The sequence below is a fragment of the Pelophylax lessonae genome (assembly GCF_965119305.1).
Source record: "Pelophylax lessonae genome assembly, chromosome: 11".
In the NCBI taxonomy this organism is placed as follows: Eukaryota; Metazoa; Chordata; class Amphibia; order Anura; family Ranidae; genus Pelophylax; species Pelophylax lessonae.
The window spans coordinates 96,522,587-96,537,598 of NC_138778.1; the positions used below are offsets into that span (position 1 = coordinate 96,522,587).

The window sequence follows — 15,012 nt, forward strand, 5'->3', positions numbered from 1 at the left end:
CTCCTTTTTTGATACCCCCAAAGGTTCCCCCCCAGCGTGTATTTTGCTTTTACGTTATTAATGCCTAAGTGCAATACCTTACACTTATCCACATTAAACCTCATTTGCCATGTCTTTGCCCACTCTGTTATTTTGCTCAGGTCATTCTGCAAGATTTCTGCCTCCCAATGTGAAGTTATTGCCCTGCTCAATTTTGTATCATCTGCAAAAACTGAGATCGAGCTACTGACCCCGTCTTGAACGCTATTTATGAATAAATTGAACAAAATTGGACCCAGAACTGAGCCTTGGGGGACCACACTTACCACCTCAGACCAGTCCGAGTATGCATTATTTACTACCACCCTTTGGACACGCCCCATTTAACCAGTTCCGTATCCAAGAGCAAACCTTGTGGTCGATGCCTGTGGACCTTAATTTATAAATCAACCGTTTGTGGGTAACTGTATCAAACGTCTTAGCAAAATCCAGGTACACCACATCCACAGGTCTCCCACTGTCTAGCTCACAGCTAACCTCTTCGTAGAATGTTAACAGATTGGTATGACAGGAACGCCCCTTTGTAAACCCATGTTGATTATTGCTGATATTATTGATTTTAGCAAACTCTTGGATATAGTTCCTTATCCCCTCCAGAAGTTTACATACTATTGATGTCAGGCTGACTGGCCTAAAATTAACCGGGATATGCCTCTGCCCTTTTTTGAATATTGGTATCACGTTAGCTTTTCTCCAGTCACCTGGTACAGTTACTGTCATAACACTGTCAGCAAAGATCAGGAACAGTGGTCTAGATATAACCTTACTGAGTTCTTTAAGTAATCTCGGAGGTACACCATCCGGGCCTGGTGATTTACCTGTGTTAATTTTATCCAGCCTTTCCCTGATTTCACCCTCTGTTAGCCATAGCGGAAAGTCTTGTGAAGTACTGCTAACCATACAGTCTTGGTCAGTGTACCCCTCCTTTTCTTGTGTAAAGACTAAGGAGAAGAAAGCATTTAGCACAGTTGCCTTTTCCGTGTCCTCTGTAACCATTCTCCCATCATTGTTAATTATGTGTGCAACATGCTCTGACTTCGTTTTTTTTGCTATTGATATATTTGAAGAATTTCTTAGGGTTCTTTTTACTATCCTCTGCCATTTGTCTCTCGAAATTGATTTTAGCCATTTTGATTTCGTATCTACATTTCTTAATTTCTTGTATTGTTTGAAAGCCAATAATGTCCCCTTCGATTTATATTTCTTGAAGGCCATTATTTTTTCTCTAATAAGGTTCTTTACATTACGGCCAAGCCAGCCAGGTTTGGCTCTTTTAAATTTATTTCCCATAGGAATGCATTGCGAGATGCATTTGTTTAGTATATTCCTAAAGCAATCCCATTTTTCTTCCATGGTTAGTGATCGTAGGGTTTTGTCCCAGTTTATTTTCTCCATCATTGAGCACAGTTTGGGAAAGTTTGCCCTTCTGAAGTTTAGGGTCCTTATGTTGCCCTCATGCCTTGCTATGTGATTTACGCTGAATGCAATCGACCTGTGATCGCTAGAACCCAAGTTGTCCCAGACTCCTACATCTGAGATTAGGTCTGGGTCATTCGTAATTAATAGATCCAACACTGCATTCATTCTAGTAGGAGAATCCACCACCTGAGACATGTAGTTGTCCTTTAAGGTTTCCATGAAGAGACAGGCCTTTTGTGAGTGTGCAATCCCCTCTTCCCAGTTAATGTCAGGATAGTTGAAGTCCCCTAATATGATGACTGGTCCCAGCTTTACCACTTTACCCAACAGTGCCATAAATTCCAACTCTACCCCCTTTCTTTGGTTGGGTGGCCTATAGCAAACCCCCACAATTATTTTCCCCATATTACCCTCCCTACGGAGTTCTACCCATATAGATTCTAACTCCGTACTCATCCCTTCCAAAATATCACTCCTCTCCACCACCCTTACATTATTCTTGATATAGATACATACCCCCCCCCCCCCCTTTCCTTCCCTGTGCTTCCGATACACAGAATACCCTTGGATATTGGCCAACCAGTCGTATGAGGTGTCTAACCAAGTTTCTGTTATCCCCACAAGGTCTATGTCCTCCTCATGTGCTAACATTGCCAGCTCTTCCATTTTATTAGCTAGGCTCCTGGCATTTGCATATATCCCTCTTAGTTTAGTTGAAGTCGATATTGCATAGTGCTTAATTTTATTTCTGTATGGTCTGTGGTTTGTCCGAACAGCCCCCCTAATTGTAGACGCTACGGACCTACTGTTACTACCGCCCCCAATAATACTGTCTGTCCTTCATTTCCTCCTAACTGACTCAACCACTGGGCCCTCCCCACCTCCTCCTAGTTTAAAAGCCCCTCAAACAGAGTTATCAGCCCAGTTGAAAGGCACAAGCCTAATAATGTTCTTTTCTGGTTCCATACACTTTCCGGATTAAATCCTTGAGAGATTGGTAGAAAGGAAGTACTTTGCCCTGCTGCTCCTACAAACCCCTGTACATCCTATTTTGCAAAGACTGTACCAATGGTGGGTTTGCTCAGCAGCCTAATTAGCCTGCAACAGTTCATCAATATCCAAACAAAAGAGGTTTGTTGGATCTAACAATTCCTATGATCAACTTCTCCTTCCTCTTCAGATCTAATGCTTGAAGAGGAGACATTTTGGGAATAGTAAGTGGGGAGGATGTGAAGGTATGATCTGATGGGAATTTGTCCTGGATGGAAAGATTTGTGTCTGAAATTGACAGTCCTACCTAGGTATTATATTTTTAAACTCTGCCTATCCAAGTCTCCATTGACGCCACATGCCGATTCCAATCTAAAATCCTCCATTATATCTGGGGTACCAAGGGTCCCAGAATAGCTCGGACTACGATGTATGCTCCTAAAGACCTGGGTGGTCTGGGGGTGTCCGAGTTTCAGAAGTTTAAAACATAGCTGCGCAGCTAGCCCAACTATGCCAACTTCACAGCCGTCACTATTTTCCTGATTGGGTCCCACTGGAGGCTCAGGCATGCTCTCCACTGGCAATGGACCTCATCCTTTGGACTTCCTTAAAACACTGCAACACTGCCCAATGCTCTCCCACTCATTGCATATATGGGATACGAGTTGCAGGAGATGGCCCTTACGCTCTGAACATACCCAAGTGGCCTCCCTCTTCGGCAACCCTGTTTCCCCTTTTCCCCTAGTGTACAACCCGATAGATTTGGTTGGTGGGTGAACAAGGGATTGTACCCATATAGGCGACTATCTGGACCACAGAGGAATACGTCCTCCCTCGCATTTCATGTGCAGCTTGGGGATGCCCCCCATGGAGAGCTTCCAATTACAAAAAATTCAACACTCTCCTAAATCATTATGAAAAGACGGCTCTGACTTGGCAGTACACACCATGTTTGAACACAAGTGCATGTAGGATGCTGCTCTCTTGGGGGGGTCATATCAGGCAGAGAGAGAGGGATCTGGACATAGACCTGAGACAGAGGACTGGCGCAAATGAAGCTCACAGATCCACAAATGTATCCTCAATGTTGCTCTGATTGAGCACCAGAGGGTTCTTCGTGCCAGAGCACCTGTCCAAAATGTATCCAGGAACCTTGGCCTCCTGCTTCAGGGGTTGTGGCCAGATGGGCACACCAACGCACATATAGTGGATATACCCCAAGGTTCGATGCCTTTGGATGAGGGTTCACTCATTCATATTTTCGGTCACAATGGTTAACTTCGTTAAAGACGCTAGTGTTGACCTACTGAATAAGCCATTGGAAAAAGACCCTAGACATACCCAGACGTTAATAAAATTCATGTTGCTGGTGGCAAAAAATTGACATTGAGTCGGTGTGCAAAAGTCCTGTTGTAGACATAGCATTGATGAAACGTAATCTTACATGGATCACGCTGAACGAAAAAAATAGTGAGCGTTCTACGTGACAAACCCCCCCACCTTTTTGAGCTAATTTGGTCCTGCTGGCTTACATACTCACAGGTCCCCGATACATAAGAGTTGTTAACCTGGACGACCGATGGATTATTCCTGGATGGAATCACCATTTCCTCTTCCCCCCTTTCCTTTCACTTCTTTATCTCATGCCAAATCTTGGTATCATGCTTCTATAGCCCTCTTGCTTCTCCTCTCCTCTTTTAACCCAGACACTCCTGGGTATACTGTTGGGAGCAGGTTTCCCCCATAAGGAACAGTTGTAATGCTGGATTGTTGAAAGAGCCTTACATCACACAATATGTGAAAGAGGCTCCATAGCCACCTAGACCAATTTACTGTGGTTTTATTTGATCAATGTTGTATCTGTGATCACGCTGTTTTGCATACAAACAATACATTAGGTGGCTAGTAGAATGGTTGCCTCCTAAAGTTCAAATGTTCTATCAGTAGTTTATAAATACTTACTGTCCTGCCTTATATGTGTAAGAAAAAAGGGAGCGCTGGTGTGTGAATAGTTGCAACTGGAAAGAATAAAATATATGTGAAATGTAAAGTGCGCTTATTCTAAATGAATGAAGATCACCTAACAGTGATGTGTGAACTAAAATAAAAGTGAATGGGATGGCATACAAATCTGAACCAGTGTTTAACTCAAAAGCACAACAAATGACCGGTGACAAAAAACAAAATCCATAAATGCATTCGCTTTTAAAAAATTATATAACAGTTCGTGAACCAGGGACAAACTCCTCTTGCTGAAGTGTGGGTGAGTGAATCAGCCAAAAACCAGTGATGGGGTATTAGTCTAAATTTTCAAGAAGAATGGGTGAAAAATGAATAAAGTGTCCCTCCACCAAGTGAAATTCCTCCTTACCCGACGGAAGAAGATAAGTGCTAACAGATGATCCAACTTTCCCAACGTTAGAATATTAAAACTAGGTCACCTTCATACGTGAACAGACCTCCAGTGCAACACAAGCAAACCTGGCTTCTTACCAGAAATCAATAGCAAACAGGCTCAGCAATCACTGCAATGAATCTGGAAACGATACTCCTTCCTCCCTCATACCGGGTGGGTGGCTTTCCAGTTTCCACAATTTGGCTCCAATATGTATAAAAGATATAGGAGGCTGATAGTGTATTACCTTAGATAACGTTTTATTGACAAATACAGGTTGCACTTACATGAATAAGATGTATGACGAGCGGTACAGATGGTCTTTAGCAGAGAGAATTTCGTGTAGAGCTCGCGTCCAGCTGCAGCACGGACCGCGAGTGACGTCGTGACGGCACGCCTCCCCTGCTGACGCGTTTCCTCCAATAGGACTTCAACTGAGAATGGGGATGAGCGCGCGCCGTCACTTCAGTCATTTTATACAGGAAGGAAAGTCTTCCCTTCCGGTGTCCGCAAAGAAGGGTCCAGGAACCGGAAATAACTTTAAAACGGCAGATATTTGATTCCCACGATTTAAGCAGATGGAGAAATACTTTTATTCACATCAGAATTCATTATAATAAAGATAATTAATTGTGAATCAGACCCGCTTCCCAATTTTCTATTGGGCTATTTGCTAAGTATGGACCTTGTGACACCGGACCTGGGATATTCCATTACTTCCTGTTACCATATTTATATGGACATGTATTGATAAAGTGCATCTTATAAGTATTTAATAATTAAAATCGATTACATTACCTATTCTAACACAAATCAATCCAGCAAAGAGGTTTTCACATATGATTTTATAAAATAATTCTATGTGATAAATTATTATAAAATCTTTAAAATCTCATTTAAAATTTCATTTAAAATTCATGAATTTTAGTAAAATGTATAAAAACAGTAAGAAAGAACAATATATGAAAAAACATAAGGTATGAAAAGTCATATATGTTCTAAATAAAAGACGGGAAATTAGCTATTATTGATCGAGAACATTTTAATTCAAATATACAGAAAGTTTCCCTTCTGGGTATCGTTCTTTTGAGATTACTTCCTCTCCAGTGTGGAGTGTACTTTTCAATGGCAATAATTTTCATATTTTTGGGATTTTTTTGGTGGCATTTTGCATAGTGATATGATATACTGTGTCCTGGGAAACCTTTATAGACATTTGCTAAGTGTTCGCCTACACGTATACTAATGGTACGAATCGTCCTTCTCACATACTGTTTGTTGCATTCACACTGTAACAAATAAATGACACCTTTCGTGTGGCATGAAATTAATTCCTTAATAGGATATTCTTTGCCTGCGATACTAGATCTAAATTTTTTACATCTTACAGTGTGTGCTTCTTTGCAGATTCTACAATTTCCACATGGAAAGATTCTTGTGATGGTTGGTTTTTCCACTGGGTTTTGTGCTACTAGTTCTTTAATGTTGGTGGCCTTCCTAAAAATGATTTTAGGTTGTTGTGGTATGGCTGGTCCAAGAATTTTGTCTTCTTGCAAGACCCCCCCAATATTTGCGAAAAACATGGTTCAGCCATTTATAACTCGTAGAGAATTGATGGGTGAAGGCATATTCAAAATGAGGCAGATTCTTCTTCACATGTTTTTTCACCATTGAGCAATACGATTCCACCCCCTTTGTCCGCAGGTCTCACTATAAGGTTTTTATTTTCACACAGAAGTTTGATACCCTTTTTCAAATCAGTTTGTGGTTTAATTCTTCCTTATTTAACCCATCAGGATTACAAAGCCAACAGGTCACTATTTTTAGAGACCTTGTGATTAAGGAATTAGAGGAGAAAAAGGTGGAATTTAAACCACAAACTGATTTAAAAAAGGGTATCAAACTTCTGTGTGAAAATAAAAACCTTATAGTGAGACCTGCGGACAAAGGGGGTGGAATCGTATTGCTCCATAAAAATGACTATTTACAGGAAATGGACAATTTATTGTCTGATAACAATACATATAATATTTTAAAGAAAGATCCCACCCCACAGTTCAAGAAAAAACTAGAAAAATTAGTACTAAAAGGTCACACCATGGGCATTTTAAACAAAAAGGAAAAAGAGTTTTTGGTTCCCCTATGTCCCAGGATTCCAACGATCTACTACCTTCCTAAAGTTCATAAAAGCCTAGTCAGACCACCAGGAAGACTGATCGTAAGCGGGATCGATTCGGTCACCTCGAGAATGGGAAGGTATGTAGATTACTTTCTGCAACCATTGGTACAGGAAACCCCAGCCTACCTCAAAGACACCTCGCAATGTATAAAAGAAATGACTCAGAAGTTACAGGGGATGTTCTGCTTGTTACAGCAGATGTAACTTCATTATACACTGTGATCCAACATGAAATGGGGTATGAAGCTGTAAGTACGTTTTAGGATAATAATTACGAGATACCTTTTAAACAAAAGAGTTTTATTCTGGAATTTCTCACCTTTGGGACGGAGCACAACTATTTTTATTATAACCAGAAATTTTAATCTTCAACGTACGGGTGTTGCAATGGGGGCCAAATTTGCCCCAAGTTTAGCTAACTTGTTTATGGCACTATGGGAAGATCGTAATATTTTCTCCAATAGAGCCAAGGAATTGGTAATATGGAGAAGATATATAGATGACACCTTATTCGTTTGGCGAGGAGATGAGGAATCACTTGAAAAATACATGGACATTTTTAAACTGTTAACAACTGGGGAATTAGGTTTACATACCAGTACAGTAAAAATTGTATTAACTTTCTAGATTTGACCATCTATAGAAAGGGTTCAAGCTTTGCTACTCGCTCCTACGTTAAGCCTACAGATAAAAACGGATTTATTGCCTTAGACAGTTGTAATCACCCCACCTGGTTGAACTCTGTGCCCAAGGGTCAATTCAGGAGAATCAGGAGAAACTGTACCGATGATAAAGACTTTAAGAACCAAGCTTTAGTCCTGAAAGAGAGATTCCTGGAAAAAGGTTACGAATCGCATAAACTAGATCAAGAAATACATGAGATTGGTTCAATGGAACAATCAGCTCTCACAGAGACAATGGTGAAAAAACATGTGAAGAAGAATCTGCCTCATTTTGAATATGCCTTCACCACTCAATTCTCTACGAGTTATAAATGGCTGAACCATGTTTTTCGCAAACATTGGGGGGTCTTGCAAGAAGACAAAATTCTTGGACCAGCCATACCACAACAACCTAAAATCATTTTTAGGAAGGCCACCAACATTAAAGATCTAGTAGCACAAAAACCCAGTGGAAAAACCAACCATCACAAGAATCTTCCCAGATATGAAAGGATTCTTTCCATGTGGAAATTGTAGAATCTGCAAAGAAGCACACACTGTAAGATGTAAAAAATTTAGATCTAGTATCACAGGCAAAGAATATCCTATTAAGGAATTAATTTCATGCCACACGAAAGGTGTCATTTATTTGTTACAGTGTGAATGCAACAAACAGTATGTGGGAAGGACGATTCGTACCATTAGTATACGTGTAGGCGAACACTTAGCAAATGTCTATAAAGGTTTCACAGGACACAGTATATCACATCACTATGCAAAATGCCACCAAAAAAATCCCAAAAATATGAAAATGATTGCCATTGAAAAGTACACTCCACACTGGAGAGGAAGTAATCTCAAAAGAACGATATCCAGAAGGGAAACTTTCTGGATATTTGAATTAAAATGTTCTCGACCTCGAGGACATAACATTGAATGGGATATCAACTCCCATATCAATAATAGCTAATTTCCCGTCTTTTATTTAGAACATATATGACTTTTCATACCTTGTGTTTTTATATATTGTTCTTTCTTACTGTTTTTATACATTTTACTAAAATTCATGAATTTTAAATGAAATTTTAAATGAGTTTTAAAGATATTTTATAATAATTTATCACATAGAAGAATTATTTTATAAAATATGTGAAAACCTCTTTGCTGGATTGATTTAAGTGTTAGAATAGGTAATGTAATCGATTTTAATTATTAAATACTTATAAGATGCACTTTATCAATACATGTCCATATAAATATGGTAACAGGAAGTAATGGAATATCCCAGGTCCGGTGTCACAAGGTCCATACTTAGCAAATAGCCCAATAGAAAATTGGGAAGCGGGTCTGATTCACAATTATCTTTATTATAATGAATTCTGATGTGAATAAAAGTATTTCTCCATCTGCTTAAATCGTGGGAATCAAATATCTGCCGTTTTAAAGTTATTTCCGGTTCCTGGACCCTTCTTTGCGGACACCGGAAGGGAAGACTTTCCTTCCTGTATAAAATGACTGAAGTGACGGCGCGCGCTCATCCCCATTCTCAGTTGAAGTCCTATTGGAGGAAACGCGTCAGCAGGGGAGGCGTGCCGTCACGACGTCACTCGCGGTCCGTGTTGCAGCTGGACGCGAGCTCTACACAAAATTCTCTCTGCTAAAGACCATCTGTACCGCTCATCAATACATCTTATTCATGTAAGTGCAACCTGTATTTGTCAATAAAACGTTATCTAAGGTAATACACTATCAGCCTCCTATATTTTTTATACATATTGGAGCCAAACTGTGGAAACTGGAAAGCCACCCACCCGGTATGAGGGAGGAAGGAGTATAGTTTCCAGATTCATTGCAGTGATTGCTGAGCCTGTTTGCTATTGATTTCTGGTAAGAAGCCAGGTTTGCTTGTGTTCACGTATGAAGGTGACCTGTTCACGTATGTCTGTTCACGTATGAAGGTGACCTAGTTTTAAGGTTCTAACGTTGGGAAAGTTGGATCATCTGTTAGCACTTATCTTCTTCCTCCGGTAAGGAGGAATTTCACTTGGTGGAGGGACACTTTATTCATTTTTCACCCCATTCTTCTTGAAAATTTTGGACTAATACCCCATCACTGGTTTTTGACTGATTCACTCACCCACACTTCAGCAAGAGGAGTTTGTCCCTGGTTCACGAACTGTTATATAATTTTTTAAAAGCGAATGCATTTATGGATTTTGTTTTTTGTCACCAGTCATTTGTTGTGCTTTTGAGTTAAACACTGGGACAGATTTGTATGCCATCCCATTCACTTTTATTTTAGTTCACACATCACTGTTAGGTGATCTTCATTCATTTAGAATAAGCGCACTTTACATTTCACACTGCCTTATATACTAGTTAAAGTGTGTTGGGGCCATCACAGCAGACCTAACCTGCATGTTATGGTCTTCATTAATCCCTATTAAGCCCCACATTTGTATGTCTCCTATGTTACATGCTTGGAGCGTGCGAGGATTGTCCACTGCTCTACCAAACTATCTTTTTTTCTCTATTTACTTAAAACAATACAAATTATTGAAACAGAAGATGATCTATCTGAAGGTTTATCAAATGTGTGCCACCCTGAAAGGACCAAAAATTTAGCAAGTAATAGGGCTGACAAAATGGATAATATTGCACAGCAACCACACAAACCCATAGGAAGTTAGTTACAAAGATAATTTATTTCAAGATCTGGAAAATTTTCTCTTGTTGTCATAGCAATGTCAGAGTACAAATGTCAGCCCTTCCAGTCCTCCTGTACATCAGGTTAGCAGAAAATCATCTAATCCCAGGGTTTTTGTTAGCCAGCGAACATTTTATTCCAGTTTGCCATAAGGTAATGCACTCCAGGAATTTTTTCCCAAAGTTCTCAACAGATTAATTAGGACACTGTGACGGTGGCGGGTATCAGACCCCTGCCCTTCTCACTAACTCGTGACCAAGGACCAGGCAATCTCACACACTGCCGTCACTTGCGTAACAATGCCACTCTCTGTGCTGCACCCGGCACATAGATTTTCCAGCTTGTGGGACCACAATCTAGATGCCAGCAGGCTGAGAGCGATTGTCACCGGGCAAATTAAGCAATTAACCTTTTCACTGCCACCACCACTACGTTATGATGAGCCCAGCGGACGCTCGTAATTTTAGAAATACCAATTATGACTTTAGAATAATCATCTGTAACACGCACTGTCACCACAGACAGGAATGTTCAGAGGATTTATTCTATACAGTAGCACTCTTCAAGAGACAGGTTCGTTGTTAGTTTTCCTTAAGAGCTTAGGGACAAGTATAACACTTTTCAAAATAAAGTTTAATAATTAAAAGGTTAAAATTGGTGCAAATAAAATATTTACAGAAAAAAGTGTTTCAAAGAAATAGCGACATAATTCAGCAATTTAGAAAAATAAGATATAGGATTGAGAAGTAAGGATACTTGCATTCAATGTCCTTGGTGTTACCAGAGTTCAGAAGCTGAGCCAGTGTGATCAGTTCTCAAACTTGATAGATGTTCCTTTCTTGATGTTACCATGAGAACTCTCGAACCCCATCTGCCTCTCTCTTTTTCTCTGAGACCGCAGGGGGTGTTAACAGAGGTCCCTGACCAATAAACACAGTGGCCATGGGTGGCCCTAAAGTTTACGACAATACCAAGGAACCTCCCGTATAGACAGATTTATAACATAATTCATATCTTCCAACATCTACCAGTTGCCTTCTTGAAACTGATAGATTATTGTGCAGCATTGAATTTTATATCCATAGACACCAAACACAGGCCATCTCACAGTAACCTCTGACCCATAAGGCATCTCACATCTAGCTTCTATTCTATATGTGATAGGGTGGTCATGCCTGGTCTTAATTCGATCAGTATGACATTTCTCATCCAAATATATACTTTTTGTTAATGTGTCATGTTCCTGTCTGCATTTATGAATTGGGTATGGTTTGTTAGATGTTCTAATTAACAGCTTGGCTGTTGTGGCATTTACGACACGGCTCTGGTCAGCCTTAATGGATTTGCTCAGATTTACGACCGGCCTGTTCTGGAAGAAACCACATCTGCTAGGATTTCTGTCTGTGCTGACATAAGGTTTCTTTGAAGGGCCGTTTCTTTGAAGTTGAAGCCCTCTGCATTCCAGGAATTATCTTGAGGGGGCTGGGTGAGTGAGGGGCTTTGTAAACTGTCATGGCTGCTCTGACAAAATGGTTGCTTGCAACAGCTTTCGTATATCCAGCGCAGGGTATCATTACAGACACCAAGTGAGAACTTTACAGGACCCTTCAATTAAAGATTTGACTCACAAAACAGTTTTTTAGTTGCCAGTGACCACAGCTAGAAGGGTAGGAGATTTACAGGCTTTATCCATATCTTACAGTTCTTTACATACTGAAGGTACTCTCTTACTATCATAGAAATCAGAATACAATGTTGGTTTCACTTTGTGAAAACCCCAACAATGAGAGAAAATACTTTTCATTTTTTAAATGTCCATAGATTTTTTTTTTTTTTTACAATATCCTAATCAGACTTCGGAGATCTAGTCCTCTGATAATTTTTAGTGGCCCAAGGAAGAGTCTCTAGGCATCTAAAAGTTCAGTTATTAGATGGATACGAGTGACTAGAACCTTCATCTACAAAGCAAGCGGAGGTCAGCTTCAAACTTCAGTACATTGCATTCTGTCCATTCCTTTGCAATATCATGGGAAGACAGAGTTTTTTTTATTGTTTGCCTTTTCATTTTCAAAGTTTGCCAATATCCTTCCTTTCCCCTCAAACACACACTTGCCTTCGCCCTTTTCTTCTCCTTTTTCCTTTCCTTCCCCTTTACCTTCCCTGGAATGTCTAGCTGATACAATGCAGTAGCAGGCAAATCACTTACCAGCTGAGGGCATTACTTGAGTTTCCCCCTTCTCGACATGGCGTTTGATGTGTCTTATCATTTCTGTTCTTCTTCGAGCGACAGTTGCAGCACAGATGATACAATGGTAGTGAGCACTAGTTTTACTAGGCAACTGCAAGACAGCAACACAGCAAATTTATTGTAAAGCATAAAGATAATGAACATTTAATTCTGAGGCTTAACAAAATAAAACTTTTTCTTGTAGGATTTAGGACAGACGCATTGATAAGAAAATAGCATAGGCCTGTCAAAAGGGAAAACACTGTTGGTTGCAAGCAACCCGAGGAATCTCTTACATACCAGGAGGACCTTTAAGCTACTATTTTCTGGATTAAACCAATCAAAGAATATACTGCTGTAACCCAGTCCGCAGCACTGGTGGGAAACAGATGGTGTCTGAGCAGCAGAGGAGATTTATTTTTTTTTTTTACAGGCACAGCTGCAGGACGAGACTTACTGAAGAAATGAAGCAGCTGCTGTTAAGACTCTGCCCAACAGGAATGTGAAGGGGAAGAGGAGGAGAATTGTGGGACATGTGGTTCTAGACAGGTGGGCTTGAAGGTGAAAGCTACAGATCACACAAGGCACTGTGGCTTAGGGGAGAGGTGGTTTTCCTGTTGCTTTCCCAGGGCTAAGGAAAGGTGCAAAGGCTTTTCAGAGGGTCTGAATGCACCTCAGACTGCTCAGCAGTTCACTCACCACTGCACCAGAGAGAGAGAGAGAGAGAGAGAGACACAGTGGCAGGCAGACATTCTGGAACATTGGAGAGCATCATGGATGCTGGGGGAGACACCTACCTGATTAAAGGGAAGGACTCTGCAAATACTAGCAATTTGTGCTTCCCACAGTAAACAGAGGGTGTTCGCCTCCTAACACAGGAGATGATGAGAGACCGCTGGCCAAAAACCCATTACTTTTGGACATAAATGGTTCAAGTATAGCCATCAAGTATTACAGAGCTTGTGCCTTCATCAGTGCTTAAAGGTACCTTATCCTGGGTGCTCCAACAAAGGTGGGCCCCAACAAGCTGGCCAGCAGAATAGAAAAGATATTACAGGCTGCTGAACTGTCATGGTGGCAAAGCGCTCCTTAGTTAACCACTTGACCTCTGGAAGATTTACCCCCCTTCATGCCCATGCATTATTTGCGATACAGCACTGCGTTACTTTAATTGACAATTACCGTATTTATCGGCGTATAACACGCACTTTTTCCTCCTAAAAATGGAGGAAAAAACAGCAGTGCGTGTTATACGCCGATCTTAAAAAAAAAAAAAAAATGACCAGGAAGCATGGCCGAGAGCAGAAGGGGCGGGCCGGGCCGAGGAGAAGGGAGAACGAGCGAGCGCAGTCATCTGAAGTCCCGCCTATGACAGACGTCACACATCTCGGCAGAGGAGGCGGGACTTCCGATGACTGCGCTTGCTCGTTCTTCCTTCTCCTCGGCCTGGCCCGCCCCCTTCTGCTCTTATGACAGACAGCTAGTCCTTCCTTCTCCTCGGCCCGGCACGCCCCTTCTGCTCTCGGCGCTCCTTCCCGGCCTTTTTAAAAACAAAATATGGTCAGTTCCAATGGCGCTTGCGAGGCTGCATATTTGGACATTGCGCTTGCGAGGCTGCATGGACACTGCTGGTGGGCTGCATGGACACTGCTGGTGGGCTGCATTATAGACACTGCTGGTGGGCTGCATTATAGACACTGCTGGTGGGCTGCATTATAGACACTGCTGGTGGGCTGCATTATAGACACTGCTGGTGGGCTGCATTATAGACACTGCTGGTGGGCTGCATTATAGACACTGCTGGTGGGCTGCATTATAGACACTGCTGGTGGGCTGCATTATAGACACTGCTGGTGGGCTGCATTATAGACACTGCTGGTGGGCTGCATTATAGACACTGCTGGTGGGCTGCATTATAGACACTGCTGGTGGGCTGCATTATAGACACTGCTGGTGGGCTGCATTATAGACACTGCTGGTGGGCTGCATTATAGACACTGCTGGTGGGCTGCATTATAGACACTGCTGGTGGGCTGCATTATAGACACTGCTGGTGGGCTGCATTATAGACACTGCTGGTGGGCTGCATTATGGACACTGCTGGTGGGCTGCATTATGGACACTGCTGGTGGGCTGCATTATGGACACTGCTGGTGGGCTGCATTATGGACACTGCTGGTGGGCTGCATTATGGACACTGCTGGTGGGCTGCATTATGGACACTGCTGGTGGGCTGCATTATGGACACTGCTGGTGGGCTGCATTATGGACACTGCTGGTGGGCTGCATTATGGACACTGCTGGTGGGCTGCATTATGGACACTGCTGGTGGGCTGCATTATGGACACTGCTGGTGGGCTGCATTATGGACACTGCTGGTGGGCTGCATTATGG

At 41.6% G+C, this 15,012-nt stretch overlaps 1 protein-coding gene across 4 annotated transcripts in view; it reads right to left on the reverse strand.

Annotated features, from left to right (window-relative positions):
* TRMT1L (tRNA methyltransferase 1L) overlaps positions 1–15,012 on the reverse strand; it is a 313,438-nt gene that overhangs the window by 201,217 nt on the left and 97,209 nt on the right. For all 4 annotated transcript variants that reach the window (XM_082272088.1, XM_082272087.1, XM_082272089.1 and 1 more), the window contains one exon: positions 12,598–12,730. In XM_082272088.1, coding sequence (XP_082128214.1) covers positions 12,598–12,730 — 133 coding nt within the window. The remainder of the gene's footprint in view (positions 1–12,597; positions 12,731–15,012) is intronic.